The sequence below is a fragment of the Phascolarctos cinereus genome, unplaced genomic scaffold, assembly GCF_003287225.1.
Source record: "Phascolarctos cinereus isolate Bilbo 61053 unplaced genomic scaffold, phaCin_HiC Scaffold_4;HRSCAF=312, whole genome shotgun sequence".
NCBI classification, from domain to species: Eukaryota; Metazoa; Chordata; class Mammalia; order Diprotodontia; family Phascolarctidae; genus Phascolarctos; species Phascolarctos cinereus.
Window position 1 is genome coordinate 318,957,391 of NW_027555847.1, and position 24,489 is coordinate 318,981,879.

Sequence of the window (24,489 nt, forward strand, 5' to 3'; positions counted from 1 at the left end):
GAAGGCTACCTGCCAAGACAAATCCAGAAACTATATGAACACAATTACAAAACACTTTTCATACAAATGAAGTCTGATCTAAATAACTGGAAAAATATCAGTTGCTCATGGATAGGCCAAGCTAATATAATAAAAACAATTTTACCTAAATTAAATTACTTATTTAGTGCCATACCAAACTACCAAAAATTATTTTATAGAACTAGAAAAAATAACAAAACTCATCTGCAAGAACAAAAGGTCCAGAATATCAAGGGAATTAACGAAAAGAAATGCAAGGGAAGGTGGCCTAGCTGTACTAGATCTTAAATTGTATTATAAAGCAGCAATCATCAAAACTACTTGGCACTGGCTAAGAAATAAGAGTGGTGCATCAATGAAATAGGTTAGGGACACAAGACACAACAGTCAACGACTATAATAATCTACTATTTGATAAACCTAAAGACTCCAGCTTCTGGGATAAGAATTCACTATTTAACAAAAACTACTGGGAAAACTGGAAAACAGATGTCAGAAAGTAGGCATAGTCTAACATCTCACACCATATATCAAGATAAAGTCAAAATGGGTACACAATTTAGATATAAGGGCTGATACTATAAGCAAACTAGGAGAGCAAGGAATAGTTTACCTGTCGGATCTATGGAGAAGGGAAGAATTTATGACCAAACAAAAGACAGAGAACATTATAAAATGCAAAATGAATAATTTTGGTTACATTAAATTGAAAAATTTTTGCACAAATAAAGTCAATGCAACCAAGATTAGAAGGGAATCAGAAAGCTGGGAAACAATTTTTACAGTCAGTGTCTCTGATAAAGGCCTCATTTCTAAAATATATAGAGAAATGAGTAAAATTTATAAGAATACAGGTCATTCCTCAATTGATAAATGGTCAAAGGATATGAACAGTTTTTTAGATGAAGAAATTAAAGCTATCTATAGTCATATGAAAAAATGCTCTAAATCGCTATTGATTAGAGAAGTACAATCAAAGTAACTCTGAGGTACCACATCACACCTATCAGATTGGCTAACATAACAGGAAAATGATAAACAATGGAGAAGATCTGGAAAAATTGGAACACCTAATGCATCGTTGATGGTGTTGTGAACTGATCCAACCATCCTGGAGAGCAATTTGGAACTATGCCCAAAGGACTATACATACCCTTTGACCTACTTCTAGGTCTGTATCCCAAAGAGATCATAAAAATGGAAAAAGGACCCACATGTACAAAAATATTTACAGCAATTCTTTTTGTGTTGGCAAAGAATTGGAAATTGAGGGGATGCCCATCAACTGAGGAATGGCTGAACAAACTGTGGTATATGAATGTAATGGAATACTATTGTGCTATAAGAAATGATGAGCAGGTAGACTTCAGAAAAACCTGGAAAGACTTGTATGGACTGATGCTGAGTGAAGTGAGCAGAACCAGGAAAACATTATACACAGTAACATCAACTTCTCAGCAATGAAAGGATCTAAGACAACTCCAAAAGACTCATAATGGAAAATGCTATCCACATCTAGAAAAAGAACTATGGAGTCTGAATGTAGATCGAAGCATACTATTTGCTCTTTTTTTTGGTTTTGTTTCTTTCTCATGGTTCCTCCCATTGGTTCTAATTTTTCTTTATAACATGACTAATGTGAAAATGTTTAACATGAATGTATATGTAGAGCTTGTATCAGATTGCATGCCCTCTTGGGGAGAGGGCAAGGAAATTTAAAATGCAAAATCTTATGGAAATGAATGTTGAAAACTAAAAATAAAGAAAATTAAAAAGAAAAAGAAAAGAAATGAGACAGAGAATGGCTTCTTTTACCTAGTTAAAACACACACACACACACACTCTAAAGTCAATCTAGGAGGGGAATACCCTCAGGGTTTCTGACCAAAACAGAAAAAAGAAATGCTATTTACATTTACCCTGACCCATCGGGGTTGAAACACTGACCCTGTGGGGCTTGGGCTGGAACCTACTATTAGCCAATCAATGAAAGCCAGAGTGATTTGGGTTTGAGGCATGGTCCTTAAGAAAGAAATCAAGGGGGGGCAGCTAGGTGGTGAAGTGTTTCAAATCCAACCTCAGACACATAACACATACTAGTAGCTGTGTGACCCTGGACAAGTCACTTAACCCCACTGCCTACCCAAAACAAAATCTAGCTTGGAAACCCCAAGATACATTTTGAAGTTTCAGTGATCAAAATTTACATTCATTTGGGCAAAGGCCTGGGAAAGACCTTAGCTTAAAAAGTCCAAGATCTCCCAGTGCATCCAGGGCCATCTCCAGTCATTCTGATCTATGTCTTGCCACTGGATGAACCCAGTTGGCTCTGGAGGAGAAAGTGAGGCTGGTGACTTTGCCCCCCTCACTTACATCCAATTCATTTACACACCATGGCATCACCTCCCTGACATCATGGTCCTCTTCAAGAATGAAGGACAAACAGCAGCAGCAGTGAGCCATTACATCTCTGGGTAGTTAGAGAGAAGGGAGCTCATCTGGCCAGACTCAGGTAAACCCCAGTCACCATCTGACTTGAACAGGTATTGATAATTCCTGTAAATGGCAGAGGTCAGACAGCACCCTCTAGGAGAGCAAGAAACAAGGAGCAAGGACCTTCACCCAGCCTGGCTTTCTGTACAGTATATTTGCTTTTTTATTTTTTCATTCATTTTGTTTCACAGCAAACACCATACATTTCTTTCTCAAAATTTATTTTCATTCCGAAATGAACAAATAAAATATTTCCACATACATAGAATGGTGGGGTTGGTGGGGTTGGTGGGGTAGGAGTGGGGAAGGATTGTCCATGAAATTACAGATCTCTATCACGTACAGCTGGCTTTTCTTTTTAAAGCGTAATCTCAACCTTAGCTTTCAAAGCTGTCCTTTTTGTCTATTCTTCTGTACATAAGGTGGATTTGGGGATTTTGGGGGGGTTTTTTAGATACTAGTTCCCAGGATCATGGCTTGTAAACAATTTTACTGTGCTTGTACCTCATTATATAACCATGACTTAACTAAACATTTGATCTTAAGTTGTGAACAGCCCACTGCACCTGCTCTGTGCTGTCACCACAATATCGCTAAAGTTAATTGCTAAATTTATGAGTCTATTGCTGACAAAATACCGTTTTTGTCTGTTTCTCTACAAATCAAGTAGGCACTGGTCAGTGAGCACAGAATGTAGAACGTGAAAGCTGAAAGCTGCGCTTTGCTTCAACCTGCCACTGTCAAGGCTTAGGGGCATTCTGTAGGACCTGATGCTCCTACTCTCATTCTCATTGGCCCCTGCCAGAAGAGTAATTGAGAAGAACAAAGTAAATTAACTCCTAACCATATGTCTCTGCTGCTGTCTTCCTGTCTGTCCAGATCCAGAGTGAACCTGCTAGAGGTCAGAGCCCAGAAGCTCCTGTGTTACAGCTTCTTTCTGGCCTTCATTTTATTCTCTTCTCTACATTTTAATCAAAAGTTGCTTCAAGGGCCTTCCTTTCTTTCTTTCCTTTTTCTAAAATAGCATTTCCATATACATTGTGGAACAAGAGGATGATACATGAACTCCTCATCTATATGTAGGCCTTCATATAGTCTTTTGTAAATTTCCTGCCTTCTAAATAAACAAAACCAAAAATGAAGCATCTTTGTTCTCAACGAGCTTGTGTTCTATAGAAGGAAACATGTACACATCTATGTATATACAAAATATATGCATCTACCTTGAGAGGGTAAATGGACTAGAGTAATGTGCCCAGTCCATATCCTGTACTTTCACACACAGGCACACAATATGGCCAGGGTTCAGTCCTAGGGAGCCTGCTCTCTAATAAGATGCGCTCATTAAGACTACCACCCCAGTACCCTGGCAGATGATTTTCTGTAGAGTAAATGAGATTATGGCTCACATCTAAGTTCTAAGAAAGGTACTTAATACAAATTAGGGATGAGTTAGTTTACTCCATATATACAAACGAAGCATGTTAAACATAAAAGACTTACAGTGCATATGTACAAAACCAAACTTAAAAAACAGCATTCTGTAACAACTTATAACTACTATTCCTACTTGCTGAGAAGGCAATAATGTAAACCTCATCAGAACAGCAGTCTGTAGTTGTGCTAATAAAGGCACTTTACATTTCACCTCAGCTCTTCACTGTATATACAACTTCCAGTATTTCTGCTGGTAAAACTGTCAGACTCAGGCAAACTCTCTTTTGCATGGCTGTCCTCTCTGATGAAGAAGCTTCCCTTTCCACCAGTCAATGGATCTAACCTGATTGCACCGAAGGCCTCTGGACCTCTCAGTTTCACAATGTTGCCTCCAAACCTGGACATATCCACCTGGGATAGGTATTTGTCTAAGATCAGAAACAAACACTAAGAAAGCAACCAGACACAGCCTCAGGCTAGCCTAGCCTGATGTGCTCTTTAGTGGCCGTGTACTGACAACAGGCAAGTCTCAATGCAATCTATAGGTAGAGATGAAGAGATGAAGGGGTAGGCTGCTCCCTTTCATGCATCCTGAGTCATCAGCTCTTCTGAATACAAGCCAAAAAGGGGTTTCCTTGATATTTCAAAGCCAAGTCCTCAGCAATGAGTCACAATGTCTAGAAGCAAGCCCCCCCCACCAAAGCTTCCACAGTCATCTAGAACCCAGGTACACTGAATCTAGGGATGCTCCATCTCCTTCCCCAATCCAAAATAATACAAGATAATTTCAAAGGGGAAACACAGCCACCATGCGAGAGGGGAATAAGAGACAGCTTCATTTAGGCAGTGGCTCTTAAACTGAACTCAGAAGAAAACTAGAGACTCTGTAACGCAGAGATGAGGACAGAATGCATTCCAAGCCTGAGGGATAGCTTGTGTGAAGGCAAGAAAACAGAAGCAACGTGCATGTGGGGGAAACAACCAGGATGTTAGGCTGTAAAGTACTGGGAGGGCAGTAATGTGTAATAAGACTGGAAAGGTAGATTGTATGGGCTTCAAATAAATGTCAACATTCCTTCATCAGTGGGAAAGACTAGTAAAATGGACAGGCAAAAAATGTTTACAATTTGTTACATTTTCTTGGATTTATTTATAATAGTTTTTAAACTTTACTACTGATTTATTTATAATTCATTATTGACATATGGAAGCAATTTTGGAAAAACTGTCAGGTTTATATCTAACTAAAATCTCCCCTAAACAATTTCAGTCCTATTACATCTTCAGTACTTAAAAAGTCTCTGATTTCATCAGTGTGGGTGGGCACCCCCCCCATACCCCATAGTATTCAATTCTCATGTGTTGCTATAACCAAACAAATCACAAGCTAGTCTGGAAAAGAACTTCTCAGAATTTAGCTGGGATGGTCCTCAGCCTAGTCATAGGATCATAAGATATAAAGGTGGAAGGAAGCCTCAGAGATCATCTAAGCCAGGGGTTCTTGATTTGTGCTCCATAAACTTTCCCCCCTGACAATTTTGGTAACTGTATTTCAATATAATTGGTTTGCTTTGTAACTCCATGTATTTAAAAGCAGTATCTTGAGAAGTGGTCTATAGTCTTCACCAGACTGCCAAAGGGGTCCATGATACCAAATGAAGGTTTAAGAACCCCTGATTAGTTCAACCTCCTGATTTTACAGAGTAAGAAACTGAAGTCCACAGAGGGAAGGGACTTACTTAATATCACAGCTAGTAAGCTCATTGCCAGGGAAGCTGCCAAGTGGTTCTTTTATGAATAGTAAACAGTCCAGTTTCACTGAATCATAAGCTACATAGAGCAAAGTAGTCTTCAGCCATTCGTTCCATACTTACTTAGTACCTCCTACGCAACAGGCATCATGCTAGGTCCTAGTGATACAAAAAAACCAATCCCTCCCTTCAAGTTTACATTGTTGGAGGTAGCAGGAAATAAGGCTGGAAAATTCTGGGATCAGATTTCAGAGGGTCACCAAGGCCAGGCACACCAATTTTGGACTTTTCTAAGAGGTAATGAAGAACCCCTAAAATATTAGGGCAGTGAAATGACACGACCCATGCATTTGACCCATTTCTCTGAGAGCAATGTGTCAGATGACTTAGAGTAGAGGCTTGGAGGCCGAGAGACCTTTTGCGAAGCAACAGTCTAGGCAAGCAGGGGGAAAAAAAGATGAGGCCCCCAGTAGCAATAGTCATAATAGAAAAGAGGGGACATATAATGGAGACATTACAGAAGGCACAGACACTAGTTTTCAAAGGATACTAGAATAGAGGAAGTAGAGGCATCAAAAAAATACAGAATATTCTTTCAAGAAGTTTGGCAGTGAAAGGACAGAAGAAAGGGGTATATTACTGCCTGGAACAATTATCAGAGTTGAGAATTTTCTTTGGTATAAAGTCAAATTGAATGCATTTGTACATGGAAGGGAAGGAGTGAGAAGAAAAGATCGAAATGTTAGAAAGAAAAAAATATTTATTGTATATATTCTTGAAAAATGAGGGAGGGAATGGGACCAAAGACACAGGTTAGCTATGGAATAAGAACTCATTTCTTCCTGGTAGAATGTATGTTCTCTGAAGGCAGGGTGTTTTCTCTTTGTAATCCCAGTGTTTAACACGTAGTTGGTCATTTATTGTTATTCAGTAACGTTGACTCTTTGTGACCTCATGGACCACCCTGCCTTTATCTTCCTGAGTTCAAATCTAGCCTCAGATGCTTCCTAGCTGTATGACCCTGGGCAAGTCACTTAACCCTGTTTGCCTCAGTTTCTTTATCTGTAAAATGAGTTGGAGAAGGACATGACAAATAACTCCAGTATCCTTGCCAAGAAAACTCCAAATGAGGTCATGAAGGAGGATAAGAGTCCACAGACTGAGGAGACCCCAGCTAAACGCATCTCCTCGGCTTTGTCCTAATCTAGAAGCAAAGCTCATACAACTTTTATCTGGGCCGTTGTTTTTCAGGACTGATCTGATCATCTGTAGATGGGCACATAATTTGAGAAGAGAATCTATAATTAGGCACAGTGACTTCCAGCGTCTCAGGGTTCTAGGTGATTGAACCTGCCTTGTATATGACTCTGGTGTTCTGAGTTCAGGGGGAAGACAATACCTAAAAGGGGAAGGGTGGGCGGAAAGGGGAAGGTAGTACCCCTGGTGAGGACATTGCTGTGAAGTGTAATGGAGGCCTGGGCCCTAGGAGTGGAGAGGGCTGAAGGGTAGGGTCACGGTGAGGAGATGGCTATACTGAGCTATAGACTGACATTCTGTGTGTCCCCAATAAGCATAAACTCACGATTATCAACATCAGGAAAAGTCATAGGTATTGAAACTCAAAGATGTCCAGCTCCTACCACCATCTAAGCAGCAGGGAGAAAGCATGGGGGTTCTGCTTTACCTCAGGATGATTTAAGGTCAACAGTCTAGAAAAGGACTTTGGTTATTAAGTAGCCCTCACCACGATCTTCTTGCTCCTCTTTGATCAGGGTGGACAGAGGGGCAGTGGCCAGGGCCAAAGCATTTTCCCTTTGACATACTTCCAGGAGCCGGGCTTGCAGCCCCTCCTTCTCAGCCTGAAGCTCCTGCCTCTTCTCTGATAAATCCTTCTCCTCCTCTTCAATGGCCCTCTTCCTTAATTCTAGGACTCTCTCTCTCCTCTCCACTGCTCTCTCCCTCTTCTCCAGTTCCCTCTCCCGTTGGCTTGCCCGTAAAGCCAGTGCTCCCATCTGCTCCATCAGGCGGCCCCAGTCTCCTTCTACGCCTGGTGGCGGGGAGGGTGGAAGAGGAAGCACTGCTTCTGGGCGAGGCCCAGCCTGTCGGTGCCCGCTCTTTTCCAGTTCCTGCTTATGCATACTCTTCAGATGCTTCCACAGAGCGGTGGTTCCAACGTTGGACCCTGGGCCCCGGCTGACCTGCTTTCCACACAACCTACAGGTGGCATACTGACTGGCAGGAAGGCCAGAGTGGGCCAAGGGCAGGTGAAAATACTCCCAGGCCTCCGAGTATCGTACTCCGCGGCCATGGGCCACAGGGGCAACACTTCTGAGGGTGTCAATGTAAGAGCCACCTTCTTCCATTTTTTTCATCTGACTCGTCACACCTCAATCATTACTCCAGGCCCTTTACATCAAGGGGAGAAAAAAAAAGAATCAAAATGTAATATTGTTGTAAACCTTAAAGTCATGGTAGCTACTATCATTCTGTCCTCAAAGAAACCATTTCTTCCCTTTCATATAGAAGGAACCTTCTCAAAGTTAGGCATTTGAGACAACAGGGTTTCTATCTGGTATTTATATATTCAAGCTTTTTTTTGTAATAAATTTTTTACAGAAAATTTAAGTCTATATTTTATACTAAATTTTTAGATTACTCTGTATCTTTATACTAAATTATTATATAAAATGTAGTCATATTTTTATATTAAATTTTTATAAAAATTGTCTATATTTTATACCAAATGTTTACACTAAATTGTTTATAAAAACAGTCTACATTTTTATACTAATTTTTATAAGACAATTTACAGGAAAAATTTACAAGAAAATATTTCATGTCAAATTTTTTACAAAAAATTTAGTCCATATTTTATACTACATTTATAACAAAACTTTAGTCTGTAGTTTAAACTAAATTGTTTAGAAAAGACGAAGCCTACATTTTTATACTAATTTTTTACAAAAAAGTTTGTCTATATTTTTTATATGCTGAATTTCTAACAGAAAAAATTAGTCTATGTTTTCATACCAAATTTCTTGCAGGAAATTTAGTCTATATTTTATAATAAGCTTTTATACCAATATTTCAGAATATTTAGTTCATATTGTTATACACATTTTCTACTAAATTTTTAACTAAAATTTTACAATTTCATCTTTATTTCTGTGCCAAGTTTTTCATACTCAATCTTTTATAAAAAATTTAGTTTAATACTCCACGCCAAACGACCAGAAATTCCCTTACAAATCAAATACACCTCCTCTTCTAATAAGTATGCTTCAGCAATACATACGCTCAAACTGAGTTTTAGCCAGAAAACTGGGTTAAACTCCTTGAAAGGCGAATGCTCAGTAAATGGGTGTTATAATTATAGTATGTCTAAATCTTAATTGTTCTTTCTCTGCCCACTTTTTAAAAAAAATCAAAATAAACCACTCTGCCTCACTCGATGGTGTTAAGGGCTGTTAATGGGTCCTCTGAACTTGTCTTTTTGAGTTGCCTATTTTCCAGAAACACTGCACCCAGAGCATGCAGGAGGCCCTTGTGAGAAATTAGTATTTCTCTCTTTTATTTAATAACTAATTATTGTATTAGAACCAAGGTTTTTCCCCTTTTTCTACTTCCTCATTCAGAAATCAAACAGTATGGGAAATCTCTCTTAAAAATTTACCCAAGCCAATACCTAATCAGACAGTAAAAGAAATTCTAAGTTTAGGCTAATGGGTACATTCCTGCTCATTCTGTTTTCGCTCAGATCTGGGAAGTGTTGACTCTCCCTTTTGTCAGATAGCCGACAAAGAAATTTATATTTTTTTGACCAAGATTTGGGTGATTAAGTTATCCCCAAGACCCTTACGGTAATACAGCCCAGCCTCTCACTGTAATATCACTTTTCTTATTATTTGTTGACCAATCAGAGTTGATTGTCACCACTTAGGAACACCTACTGTTGGAAGAGAGTATAAACTATGAGCCCACCACCATGAAAGGTCTTTGGTCTAAGAGGGACAGCCAGATGACCATCCTTTTATTAATAAACGTGCTGGCTTTATTAATAAAATGATTAAATTAAATGATTAAACTACGTCTCTAGAACTGTATCACACCCTGAATGTGCCAAGGACAAAGTGGACCCCTACCCCTGCCAGGCAACATAATTTGTTGTTTGTACCCCAAGCTGGACTCCCTGTGTGTCCTTGGGAGTCAAAATAGGCTAAGTCAGGCCATGCAGGCTGGGAAATTTCCTTGTACAGCTGGGATCCCGTAGATAGGCAGACCATCCTATCTTCACAGTCTGTCTAGCAGTTCCTAAAGGAAAAGACTGCAGCTTTTTCCATCACCTCGCTCCTGCCATTTGGGAGGGATTTTGTCCTTTTTCTACCTTTACTATACTTTTCCCCATCCCATACCACCACCCTTTAAGATGGAGTTTTGTTTCCTCCTCCTTTTTTTATTCTGCTGTCATAGATACACAAACTTCTACACGGACTGTGAATTCTTTGGGTTCCACATGCATGTTGATTTCTCTTGTAATAAACCTGGTTTTCACCTAAGTCTTATGACCTCGTGATTGCCTGATGATACTGGAAACAAGAAAATATTCCACATTTTATTCTATTCTTTGTTTTTCTGAAAGCCTGTATTAAACACAGGTCTACCGAAAGAAATTTGGGAATCTAATTCTCGAACCTTTGACTTGTCTTTGGGATTTGGACAAAACCTCTATCCGAAAGGTACATAAGGATTCAGCAGTGTGGCTTGGCAGTGTTAACTATCACTTCTGAGCACAGATACTGGCAAGGAGGAGACAGAGGAACTCCAATTCAGGAGCCAGCCTTGGTGAAAAAGAATCAAAAATTTTCTAGCACCAGAAAATTATTGGGTTTTTTCCTCCAACCTCTAGCAGGTACCTAATCAGTGCAGTAAAAACAAAACAAAAACAAAAACAAAACAAAAAACCTTTTGTTTTCACTGACCCCCCACCCCACCCCAATATGTGGCTATTCATTTAGTTAAAGTCTTTAGTAAAGAAATAAAAACAAAAGAAAAGCAGTAGGTTCTCACCTAGTCAGAATGTTTTTGTTTCAAGATATCCATGTAAAAGATCAGAAATTCAGTGAAACCAATTCCAGGAGCCTTTTCTACCAGGTAACTGATTTACTATCATGCCTATGGAGGAAGAGAACAGAAAAAGGAATTTATATAACACTTTCAAGGTTAATAGTTCATTTTCTTTGCCACAGCCCCAGGAGATCATTAATACAAGTATTATTTACAGATGTAGAAAGTGATTTTCTCACAGTAAAAGGACACAAGTGTACAGAGCTAGGTCGGGACATGAACTTTCTGCCAAGAGGAGTCCCACCTCTTTCACCGTCAACCTGAGAGGAGTCCTAGTTGGTTAATAGGTTGATCAAAGTTCTGACATCTTTCAAAGTTGTCTTCCTCTACAAGGTTTAGTCATGGTGTAGTTTTCCTAGTTGTGCTCACTCCACTCTGCATCAGTTCATACAAGTCCTCCCAGGTTTCTCTGTATCTTTCCCTTTCATCATTTCTTAGAATGCAATATAATATTTCAACAAAATCATATACCAGTAACTAACTTTTTAAATTTCGAATGTTTATTCCAAATTTAACAAACAGCAAGTAAAATGAGCATTTCCATATGCACTGAAATATAATGAAACTAGGAATCTCTATTATAAAGAACATTCTTTTCTTTTTAAATATATAAATTCAACATGTAAATTTTGAACCTTGTCTGTGATTCCTTCTGTTCTCTTTCTGGAGGTAAAGGGGAAGTCCTATTTCTACCTTCCCTCTCATTTCCTCCCCCAAGGAGGAAACAAAATAAGAGAACAAAAATGCAAAATAAGAAAAAACACTCATAAAAATTGAAGTATCAGGCAAAGCAAATTCCCACACTAACCATGTCCAAAAATGGATTCATTCTTCACCTTCATCTCTGCCCGGAGATGGATAGGCTGCTTCAGCACCATTACTCTAGAACCATGGTTGTTTATGTAACCGATCAGAGTTCCTCGTCTTTCAAAGTTATTTTTCTTTAAAATGTTGGGATTATTGTATAAATTGTTTTCTTGGTTCTGCTCACTTCACTATATTGGTTCACATTAGTCCTCCCGGATTTCTCTGAGACCATCCCTTTCATCATTTCTTATGATACAATATCCTATTTGTATATCATAACTTGTTCAGCCATTTCCTAACTAATAGATACCCCTTCAGTTTCTAGCTCTTTGCCATTAAGGCTGCTATAATATAATTAACTCATACTGTAAAAGCAGTATACTGAGTTCAAACTAAATATATAATAGTATATACTTTCAACTCTGGATTCTTAACCTCTTATACTATAGTTATGCTATAGTAATTCAAACACATTTATGCTGAATTATCTAGTAAAGTATCATCTATCCACAAAACAAAAGCCACAATTTTGGAGTCAGAAGGCCTGAGTTCAAATTCTGGCTCTTTTACTAATCTATGTGACCTTAGGCAAGTCAATCAATCTCCATGGGACTCAGTTTCCTCCTTGGTAAAATGTGGAAGTTGGACTAAAATGATCTTTAAGGTTTCCTCCAGCTCCTAGATCTCTCATCCAAAGAGAGAAGCTAGCTGCCAGTGAACCGGGCTTTTAACTTCTGTGACTTCCTTCACTAAATGCCAAAGGAATTTCTGAGAGGCTGTCACCTACCCCCATTCCTTAGAACCCTAACTGGTTTATTCCCAGAATTGCCACCCCACACTTCCATACAATGGCACACACCTGGTGGGAGGTAGAAATACTATATTTATTTAAAAAATCAGTATTTTTATACTAGAGTTCAAAGGCAACAAAAGTTGCTGCTTTGGAACAATGTTTTTCCTCTTTTGCATCAGGGGTTCCATTTTTATGAGAGCCACTTTTCCTTTCTCCCAAAGTCTTGGAGGCAAATTCTTGGATGGTCAGAGGAGAGATGCTAACTGTGAGGCGGCTATTCTGGGAAAGAGGATGCCAATGCTAGCTGTGTTTCCCTCTATGCTACGAATACTGGCAAACCAGATAGCAGTAATGGGCTTAGAGATCTACTTAGGGAGCTACAGCTCCAATAAACTGTCTACTGACCATCTGCGCACTTAGGCGCGAAGCACAGTGTTAGATGGTGGTAGATACACGAAGATTAACAGAAAGGATCCCCACTCTTGATAAGCCTACAATCTCCTAGGAGAGATAAGACCTTTACATTCACAAACACCATAAAATAAAAGAACTGAACTAAAAGAACAGGAATAGAGACTGGTCCTGAGATTTCATTGATATAGAGAGCTCCCAGAGAGGAAACTCAGATTACCAATGTGGGATGGTACCTTTCTTGAAACGTATAGTCTGGGCTGCCTCATGTCCTGAGAAAGTAAGTGACTTGCTTAGGGTCACACTTAGCACTCTTCAGAGGCAGAACTTGAACCTGGGGCTTTCTGGTCTCTAAGACAGCTCTCCATCCTATGCCACAGATGTCTCTACAGGATCATAAAAAAGGGGAAAGGACTTACATGTACAAACATATTTATAGCAGCTCTTTTTGTGGTGGCAAAGAACTGGAAATTGCGGGGATGCCCATCCATTGGGAAATGGCTGAACAAGATGTAATGAATACTATTGTGCTATAAGAAATGATGAGCGGGCAGATTTCAGAAAAACCTGGAATTACATGAACTGATGCTGAGTGAAGTGAGCAGAACCAGGAGAACACTGTATACAGTAGTAACAACAACATAGTGCAATGATCAACTATAACGGACCTGGCTCTTCTCAGCAATACAATGAGCCAACCCAGTTCCAAAAGACTCATGATGAAAAATGCCATCCACATACTATTTTCACTTTCTTTGTTTTTTCATGTTTTTTTTTTCCTTTTGTTCTGTTTCTTCTTCCACATGACTAATGTGGAAATATGTTTTACATGATTGCATATGTATAACCTATATCAGATTGCTTTCCATAGTGGCGGGGAGGGAGAAAAATTTGGAACTCAAAATCTTATAAAAAATAAATCTGAAAATTGTCTTTACGTGTAATTGAAAAAAATAACTATTTACATTAAAAGAAATGTCTTTTAAAAAATCATTTTAAGTACATAAAAGCAGTTCTGAAGAAGGCACCAATATAAGGGTCTGAACCCAGGTTTATCTCCAAGTTTAGCACCTAAGCACCAAGGTAATTTCTGGGGAAAGGGGTTGGGGGATGGGAAGGTAACCTTGTACTGTAAATCTCTAGAACACCTCTGATTTCCTTGGAAATAGCTCATATTTTATATACCACAGATTTCCACTAACAAGCACCTGAAAAGCTTTTCAAGACCCAAGAACCACTCATACCACTTGATGCTTCGAGGTTTGCCAAAAGAGCTCTTTAGTCTAGTTAGAAATGTAGACTCAGAGTGGTAACGGAAAATGCTGACCATGTCCAGAGAAAGAACTATGGAGACTGAATGCAGATCAAAGCATGCTACTTTCACTTTCTTTTGGTTTTTTTCTTTCTTATGGTTTTCCCCTTCTGTTCAGAGTCTTCTCTCACAACATAACTAATGTAGAAATATGTTTAACATGATTATACATGTATAACCTGTATCAGATTGCTTATTGTCTTGGGGAAGGAAGGGAGGAAGAAATATTTGGAGCTCAAAATCTTACAACGGTGAATGCTGAAAACTATCATTACATCTAGTTGGAAAAAAATATTAAGTTAAAAAAAAAGAAGATATGTAGACTTCAGATACTGTCTGCAAGAGAAACACTGCCCATTCCCTTCTATGCATTGGAGGAAGGCAAACGTTTCCAGCATCATTTTACTGTAGGAGGCAATAACCAGTAGAAGGCAGCACGGTACACAACTGCCTCACCTTCTCTGTCCTCCATGAACACCGCAGGTATCACGTCTCTGGACCTATACTGTAGGTGTAGTGACTACACGTTAGAGAAAATGCAACTCTCTAATGCAGGGGTTCTTAACCTAAGGGGTTTGTGGAGGAAAAAATCACTTAACCTAGGGACCAGGGACAGATTTTTAAGGGGTTTCTGGAGGGAAAAATCACTTCTTTATTTTCACTAACCAATAACTGAAATTTAGTTTTTTTCCTTAATTATGAACATAAGCAACGGGCCCATAGGCTTCACCACAGTGTCTAAGGGGTTCAGGACACAAAATGGTAATGGCCAAAGGTTAGCCCCAAAGAAAAGATGAAAAGCAACATATCTTTGAAGATGTAGGGGAATATGAGTAAGAAACACTCCGTATAACATCAGATATTTTCTGTGCTGGTTAGTTTTGCTGAACTATTTTTTTTAAAATACTTTTTCATTCTTTGTTATGAGGGATGGCTCTCTGGTAGGGAGGCATATATGCTGGGAAATGTAAATGACATAAAAATAGGCTTCTAGTATTTATTATATAGGCTTTCTTGAATGGAAGTTTATTGCTATATATTCTGAATCTTCTCTCATGTGCACATGACATGATTTTTTTTCTTATTTTGTATTTCAGTTTCAATATTTAAGTTTATGGTTTTTTTCTTTTCTTATTGTATATTTAAGTTTTAGTAATAAGAAAAGAAAAAGAAAAAAGAGACTGGTACATTCTAAGAAAACATTCTACTTTGTATTTCAGGATTGGGCACAATTTCTATTCTAATCATCCATGGGAGGTTAAAACACACACACACACACACACACACACACACACACACACACACACACACCCCCAAAGATTTCCTTCAAGATGACCTCTTAACTTAAATACAGGCTGAATTCCCTCAAAAGTAGAGTAATAGGGAAAGTTGAGAATAAACCGGGATTGCAAAACCTCAACAAAGTATGGAGAAAGAGATGTACCAGGTGGCATATTGTACATATGTGAAACGTGATGTTAAAGGAAGGTACTTTGTACTTTAAAGTTCTATGTGAATATGGTATTGTTATTATTAGGCTGAAAACCAAACACCCAGTTAATGTCTTTATTAAGAACAAGACATTCATAAACTGTAATTCTGTTTAAACTTACAATATTAAGACTAATTATCTGTTAGTTTAAAGCCTTGTACCTTGGTTACAGAATTAGCATTTCTAAGTCTCAGCTGAGCTTGGGTTCCAGATGTGGACCATAAAACATTGTGAAAATCAGACTGACTTGCAAAAAGATTAAAAATGATTTTATTTAATTGAGGACACTAACGGTCTTAATCAAGACTGACCAACTTGCTTAAAATAAATAATTATCCTTGACAAAAGAAGTGTAAATGAAATCCCAGTTCATTAATTTGCTAGCTTCTCTTCTCTGAAGGGACAGTGGCCTAATTAAATATGCTGATACAGATACAAAAGTAAGAATAAAAATGGCAATCCTAAATTAATTTATGGATTAATGCAATACCAGTGGGATATTTTGTACAATTAGAAAAAATAATTACATATAGTTCCATCAGCTATACCTTCTCAATGATAAATACATATATAAGAAAATCTGGTAAAAACTTATCTAGATGAAAACTGTGGAGTAAAGGTGATAAGTTAAGAATACTCTCACACTATGCTACGAAGCCTCTTGCCTTTCTTTTTCATCCCAAGTGCTTAGGTGGTACTTAATAAATGTTTATCAACTTAACTAAAATCTCACTATTAATATCATTTGGAAGAGAGATTAGACTTTGGTGCCAAAGGCATAAACTAGCAGTAACAGGTAGAAACTGCCAAGAGGCAGATTGAGGAGAATAATTAGTTTCCCCAGAATGGATGAGTAGTCTCAGGTGGTAGACTGATGCTTTCCAAACAAATGCTGCAGAATCACTTGTTACGGATGATGCAGGGCTTCTGTTTGCTCAGGTTGGCCTAGACCCAAGAGGTACCTTCCAAATGAGAGTTGATGAAAAATTATAAACAGGGCGTATTTATCCACTGAGCCATCAGCTGCCTTCTAGCCTAGTTACCTTATTTCTTAAAAGAAACACTTTTAAGAAGGGAGTAGAGGTGGCAGTGGTGAGGACAGGCTTTCCTAACAAGCCTTGGGCAGGGAACTAATTACTTGATCACCTAAACAAAGAGAGGACCTCACTCTTGCATCTCACACAGGTATGGCAACCATTATGTCTGATTTCAAATATTCTATTCCATTGTCCCACAAACCATTTAAATGTTTGGAAAATTCCATGATTTCAGTGAATAGCATCTGAGTGTGTCAAGTCAGTCAGCATTACAAAAAAAAAAAATATGGTTACAGAAGTTTGAGAGTCACAAGCTGAAAAAACATCATCCTTGTTCACTAGCCTGGGTTATTTTATGCCTGTCTGAAAATGCAGAGAGATGCTGGTGGAGAGACGGGGAGCAAGCCACAACATTTCTAGTAGCAAAACCCCTAAAACATAGGCTGTGTTCATCAACAGAAAAGCACGGACACCTATAACAGCAAAGCCCAACTGACTGCACTGAGGGGAAAACAATAATGATTATTTCCCCTTGCTATAATATTGTATCGCGGAATTAAAAAGTCACAACTCCAAGACAAAGTCACTCAGGTTGACAGATTTTTAACTTGCAAACAAGGGGGATGCACACAGAGTATATGTGCATGAGCTCAGTTAGATTTTACTGTATGGCTTTTTTATGCAAGAAAATGAAATGAAGGAAATGTTCTATTTGGCTACATTAACAAAGTACACAGGAACACATGGGAATAAAAAAATAAACTTATTCTGAGAAACATCTGCTAAAAAAAGTTACATATGGTCCAGAAAATTAAATGCAGCAAAGAAATATCTGTCAGAACAGAATAAACAATACTGGGTGCCTCTTCAGATACATCTCGTTATACATTGAGCTTACTCCGCAAACTCTAGCAGTCCTAGCATTACAGAGAACCAAGAAGACGTTCTGTTATTATTCAGTTGTTTTCAGTTACATCCAACTCTTTGTGACCCCTTCTGGAGATTTTCTTGGCAAAGATACTGGAGTGGTTTGTCATTTTCTTCTCCAGCTCATTTTACAGAGGAGGAAACTGAGGCAAATGGGGTAAGTGCCCTGCCCAGGATCACACAGCTACTAAGTGTCTGAGGCTGAATTTGAACTCAGGCCTTCCTGACTCCAGGCCTGGTGCTCTATCCACTATGCAATCTAGCTTAGGTTCACAGCCAAATAAACTCCATTTCACTACTTTGTTTCTGTAGTTCATAGTTTGAGGCGTTCAAAATTACTTCACTATAATTTTTTAATGTCAAAACAGTACAAATGGCAAGAAGATAAAGTGTGGTTTTAATTCAGTTCTACAAAATGATTGTTTCCTGGCCTCCTAGCACACTACTATACAGCCTTTCTCAGCTGCAAACCATCTGGAACCACCTAAGGGAGGATGGAAGGCTGTTTCAATCAGCAAGCACTTAGTAAGCTCTTACCCTGTGCCAGGCATTGAGCTAGGCACAAGATGGCATACAGAAAGGCAAAAACCATCTCTAGCCTTCAAGGGGCTTACATTCTGATAAAGGAAAACCCTGGGGTAAATTATTTTATAATGCTTGGTCCTCTCAAATCTCCATCTCTGGATCCTCTGATCCCTGTCATTTATAGACAAGAAATAATAATAAAACAGAACCAACACCCATCTAAGCAAAAATCTGTCTTTCTTATAATCTCATCTCGTTCAGGCCCTTAACCCTTTGTACAATTCTTCTATGAGCTCTGTCTTCCCTGTCTTCCTGCATAGTTAAAATTCCTTTTCATCCTTGATCTCTTCCTCTGACACCCTTCCCATCCTAGGAATTTTTACATTAGGAAGGGCTCTGGGAAAACCTCACGCCCCGGGGAGGAGGTCATAAAAGGCAGAGGAGAAGGGTGAAGGTCGGAAAAGCTGAGCCAAAATAAAGAGAAAAGTATATTAGCATGTCAAGAAGTCTACTCGAGGGGCAGCTAGGTGGCGCAGTGGATAGAGCACCCACCCTGAACTCAGGAGGACCTGAGTTCAAATCCAGCCTCAGACCAAACACCTGACACTAGCTGTGTGACCCTGGGCAAGTCACTTAACCCCAATTGCCTAAAAAAGCAAAAAAAAAAAAAGAAGTCTACTCGAGGGAAGCTATTTCAGCTTCCTCAGAAAATGGTACTTGGTAATATAGCTGTCACTAGGGCAGAGTTTAGATTAAATGCCAACGAGAGGCATTCTGGGGCAATTCACTGGACCAGTGGGGAAAGGCAATCACTGGACTTGATTCTGGGCCACATAACGGGAGAATCAACAGTTCAGTGCCTCACCAGCTTGCTTAACCAAGCAATTTCCTGCAGCCTGGTTTGTGGTTTTTACAGATGATTAGCTGGAAAGCTCGTCCAAAAGGAAAGAATGAGGTTGCCATTTTAGTCACAAAGATGTTCCTAAATGGTATGTCTTTCCTTCCACAAACCACCCCCCCAAAAAAAATCAGATTTAGCTGGAATAGATCAGTCAATAATCCTATGTTATTAGGATAAAGACTTACTTATTACAGTGGGGACTATAAAGAGAGATCTTCCAGGGCTGGCTGTCAATATTTGGTCTTGAGTCTATGGACAGGTTGTTTGAAACCCTTGTGACTCATTTGGAGAAGGAGAAAGAATAGAAAACCATATGGGCTTGATGGGGAGAGCTTGGCATCTAGTAATTATGTATTAAATTATCATATAGGTCAGAATTTTTAATATATTTTATTATATTATAGGACAGAAAGTCCTTGAAAAACGCTGTGGGATAAAGATCACCTAATCCAAGGACTAGCCATGAGAACAAATCTTGAGGAACCACGTTGCCTGTTTTTGGATTCTGGAATACAGTTACTTCACTTTTGCTATTTTCATGAGTGTAAAGGAGAGATTACAGATAGTTCTATAATATGGAATATTACAGAATAGGAACCCTTGAACAGAGTAGTGAAATCCTCTGATGTGTACTACACCTCTAGGGAGGTCTGCAGCCCACCTGTGTTCGAGATAAGATGCCTAGTATTAAGACTCAGAAAGGGGTAACTTTCCTATATGGGTGGAGAACAGAGGTACACAGTCTGCTTCTGACACAAGGACATGCAGTCACAAGCGGATACGTTGCAGGCTGGGGAGGGGAAAGTGACACACAGAGTTTCTCTAATTTTGCAATTGAGGGAGACTTCCATTCATCCTGTGCCCACCCCGGGGAGGTCAGATCCAAGAAGTCAATGTGATGTCACATGTGGAGAAGGAACAGTTGATTTCTGCTATATTTTGGCACTTCTGGCAAAGACTAGGGATGACTTTCTTGAGGTCAGACCTGTGCATCTCAAAACTCAAGTCACCTCCTTGAGATGGGACAACCTACCGTGGGGACTGGTCAGATGACAAATTAAGGAGTCTAATCAGGGACTAGAAGTTCCCACCCTTTAGCACCTCAACTATTGTAGAGATATTCTTTCACCAGGATGCATTAACAGGTATTGGTTCAGGCACTGCTTTGGACAAGGTGAAAGGGAAGTTGTTGGAATCCCTGTTCTGAATTCCCTACTGTTAGCAGGGCTTCTACTGTTTGTCTGCACGTTGCAGACCCAACATTCTGCCAAAATAGTGCTTCCGTTCTGCTAGCCAAGAGAGCCTGTCCCCACCGTCTTGGGGATATGATTTCACTGTTCTTCTTAGAAAATTCTTCAGGTCCTCTTTCCCTGACTTTTGCAAAAGAGGGGGAGCAGTACGTTTAAAGAATGTGTAAAAATCCCTAATTCTTGTTGACTGGGCCAGAAGTAGCTTCCTGGCCGTATACTGAACTTGAGTAAAAACAAGGTATCTAGAGCACTGAGATTGTTGGTGGGTAACCAGAAAGTCTTTTAGGCACCCCAAGTATTCATCCCACAGCCTGCGATCAGCAGCACATTTTGGCAAATAGTTAGCTGCAGGTGAAGCGAAGGGACAACGGTTTAAATTTTGGGGGTATGTGAAATTTAGAGAGAGAGTAGAAGTGATCAGGAACAGGGCCCGCGGCCCTTCAAGAAACAATGAGGAATCTGGACACTGAAATTCACTGGGTTGGTCTATTGGGGTAGGAAAAGGTCTATAATTCTTAAGGCATTTAGAGAGATCTCCACCTGCAACTCTGAGATTGTGGGATGGGTGCTTTAACAGAGAATATAGAAAGAGGGAAGAGTTGCATTTAAAAAAGAGCTGGCCTTTAGCCCCTAACTGGTCGGAAAATAGAGTCCCCAGGATAAACAGAAGACCAAATACCAAAACCATGGTTGCTCCAGCACAGGAAGGGACCTGTGGCTTCAGGACCAAAAGGGTTAGGGGGCTCAAAGGTGTAAAAAGTAAGACAGCAGATAAAATATCTAGGGATTAGGAGAATCAGTACAAGGTCTCCCTCATCAGAGCAGAGGCCAGGTTCATGGAATCCCTCCTAAATTCAAGAAGTAGCAGACTGGTTTTCATGTAAGATGAGCTCCTGATCCTTGGAATCCTTGGACAGTCCTCGCCTGCTGGGAGGTGAGTGCCAGAAGTGGCCTGGTAGGAGGGACTAACAGGGTTCCAGGTGGTCTCTCCCCCTCAACTTTGGGGACAATTTGGGCTGCAAATAGGTCTCTGGGATGGATCTTCCCATCCAGGACACGTCAGACTTTTACTGGGGGACCCTGATGAATGCTTCGTCCCCTGGCTGGATGCTGTGACAGTGAAGGTCGTCTGGATCAGCCTACGATCTTTGGGTTTTCCTGTAAAAGGCAGATGTACTTGTGTTAATGCAGTGATTGTATTATACATAGCATCTTCAAAATAGTTTTGTTTTTGTTTTTTTCTAGGCAATTGGGATTAAGTGACTTGCCCAGGGTCACACAGCTAGTAAGTGTCTGGTCTGAGGTCAGATTTGAACTCAGGTCCTCCTGACTTCAGGGCCGGTTCTCTATCCACTGCGCCACCTAACTGCCCTCTTTCAATACTGTTTTAAGTTACTAAAGCATAAAACTGCATCAAGGATTTTGGAGCATTCTATTATAAAAGTGTTAAACTGTTCACTGAGGTCACCCATGGCTGATGTCTGAGTTCCAACTGGCATGAGATACTCAAAATTTATCTCACAAGCAGAAACTGTGTTTTTTATTGGGGGACATCAGCATCTCTAAACTGCAAGGGCAGAGCTTCAGCCCACTTAATATCTGAGTCTTGACAGAACCCAGACATAAAAAGAGCCTTAGAGGGAAGCTTTCTTTCTATTTGCCACGAGGTTTGGGGATGGCGTGCAAGTATGGAATTTTAGAGAGAATCTACAGGATTTTGCTAGCTGATGGTTGACCTCAGAAGTAAAGTGGGTGCCCTGTTATGACTCAATCCATATTGAGAGGCTGGATCTAGGGATTAATTCTGCAATTTTTTTGGTCACTGTTATTACCAGGCAATATTTAAATCCCAGAGAGGGGGAGAATTCTATGAAATCTACTTGGGAGTACCTGGAATGAAAGATTAGGACTCCATAAGGTGTTCCTACAGCTCTTTAGCCCTTTACCTTCATAGTATTTTCTTCAAATACTCGATTTTAGAGGATGAAGACAATTACTCAATTGATTTCTGGGCAATACTATTTTTTCATGAAAAAAAAATGTCTTCATCCTCTAACATTGAGTATTTGAAGAAAATACCATGAAGGTAAAGGGCTAAAGATCTGCAGGAGCACTTTATGGAGGCCTAATCTTTCATTCTAGGGACTCCACGTAGATTTCATAGAAGTCTCCATATGGCCCATCTGATGGGTCACAAGTGCACGCCAAAATATCAGGACTGGGAGACAATGAGGTTTCCATTTGGCCTCATCATGAGCCCTGAGGAGATGGTGGAGCAGCCTAGAGATGTCCACCTTTATTTCTCAGGGTGTGATATGACCAGTCAAGAGGAAATGGTATCATTTAGTGACAATGGGAGTGGGACGAATGCAAAAAGAAGGTAAAGATTGAGGTGAGATTTCCTGAAATAGAGGTTCCCAAGATGAGGAACTCCTTCTATATCTGATCCACAGAATGACAGACTCCAAAAGCATATCTGTAATTGAGTAGAAATATTGACTGATATGTCTTTTGCCAATTGGCAAGGTTGAGTAAAAGCAGTTAGCCCTCAAAAGCTGCAGCCTGTACTGAGGATGAAAGCCTTGAAGGTTTCATAAGGGGTAACCACTGAATAGGAGACAATAAGGTTCCGGGAATCTTGAATGTCCAAAGGACTTACCAAAAAAAAAAAAAGAATGAAAACAGGGTTTGGAAGAGATGTATATATGGGGAAAGGTCCACAAGCAGCTGTGGAGAAGAGAATTTGGATCTCTATGGGAAAGGGAAGGAGGCTGGGAGGATTTAGGATGTTACCCCCTATATAGCAAATGGCAGGGTTAGGAACAATGGTGTGTCAGGAAATACAAAGGTATTAAAAGCTCAAAGGTCCTGGACAAAGGGGTACATTTGACTTCCTTCTGGGTCAAATCTTCCCTCTTAACCAGGAGAATGGGGGTTCTGGGGGTACTGCAGGGTGAAACTGTACAAAACAGCACTCCTTTGGATAGTACTGGTTCAATTACAGATGTGATTCTCTGCTCTGAATCCCTCAAGATGAAATACCAGAGAACAGAGCTGGAAAAAGCTTGTTGGCCTCATAGCACATTTTGACCAGTGCTATCCCAAGAAGCAAATCCATATAATCTGAAAGGGTTACTCACAAGGCAGAGCAAATCTTTTCTGAGGGATGAGAGCTGAGATGTTGTTTTCCCTTCATTACTGAGGTGTCAGAATTTGTACCAATTAGGGAACTGCCTACTGGGGTCAAGGACCCAATGGAAGGGCCCAAATTGGGTGGAGAATAGGATTCCTTTCCTATCCCTATGGCATACACTATATCAGGGGTGGGGAACCTGTGGCCTTGAGGCCACATGTGGCCCTCTAGGTCCTCAAGTGCAGCCCTTTGACTGAATCCAAACTTCACAGAACAAATCCTTTTATTAAGGGGATTTGTTCTGTAAAACTCGGACTCAGGCAAAGGCCACACAGGAGGACCTAGAAAGCCACATGTGGCCTCAAGGCCTCAGATTCTCCACCCCTGGCCTAGGCAAACATGAGACTTTCAGGCCTGTTAAGAGAGACTCTGAAATGGCAATTGCCCTTATTGTCATAGGACAAAGAACTGAATAACCTCGAGGTAAAAGATGGAGATGACTAGGAATTTTCTGGAGGGAAGACAAAGGATGGTATAGGGGAAAAGAAAACTGGGAGAGTTTCTCTTTCTCTCTCTTCCTTCCTTTCTGATGGTAGCTGAGTCAGAGGGTAGAGAGGAGAGATAGGGAAAGAAAAAACTCAGTGAAGTGAAAATTATTTGGGATATGATTGGTAAAGGAAATGTCAGACAAGGATATGCAGGAAATAAGGTTATTCCATAGGTTGTGTGTGTGTGTGTGTGTGTGTGTGTGTGTGTGAGAGAGAGAGAGAGAGAGAGAGGGAGGAAGGGAGGGAAGAAGGAAGGAAGGAAGGAAGAAAGAAAGAAAGAAAGAAAGAAAGAAAGAAAGAAAGAAAGAAAGAAAGAAAGAGAAAGAAAGAAAGAGAGAGAGAGAGAGAGAGAGAGAGAGAGAGAGAGAGAGAGAGAGAGAGAGAGAGAGAGAGAGCATGGCCTCTGGAGACATCTTAGTATGGACCAAACTGAGTTTTGCTTATTATCAGGCAATATTCAAATTATTCAAAAGGCTAGTAACTGATAACCTCAATATTAAGGGAATATTGAGGCCACCGTCTGTTGC

The 24,489-nt window shown here is 39.8% G+C and overlaps 1 protein-coding gene and 1 non-coding gene across 2 annotated transcripts in view; both read right to left on the reverse strand.

The window, feature by feature from the left end:
* Window positions 1–2,718: 2,718 nt before the first annotated feature.
* The window catches only part of ZBED3 (zinc finger BED-type containing 3), a 28,894-nt gene continuing 7,123 nt past the window's right edge, over window positions 2,719–24,489 (reverse strand). Inside the window, exons 2-3 of the mRNA XM_020998484.2 lie at window positions 10,770–10,874; window positions 2,719–8,108 (exon numbers count right to left, since the gene is read on the reverse strand). Of these exons, the coding sequence (XP_020854143.1) occupies window positions 7,412–8,074 (663 nt within the window). The 5' untranslated portion in view covers window positions 8,075–8,108; window positions 10,770–10,874 and the 3' untranslated portion in view covers window positions 2,719–7,411. The remainder of the gene's footprint in view (window positions 8,109–10,769; window positions 10,875–24,489) is intronic.
* Window positions 14,479–14,620, reverse strand: LOC144457364 (small nucleolar RNA SNORA47). Its single transcript, XR_013486670.1, has one exon. It is a non-coding gene; the product is annotated as a small nucleolar RNA SNORA47 (small nucleolar RNA).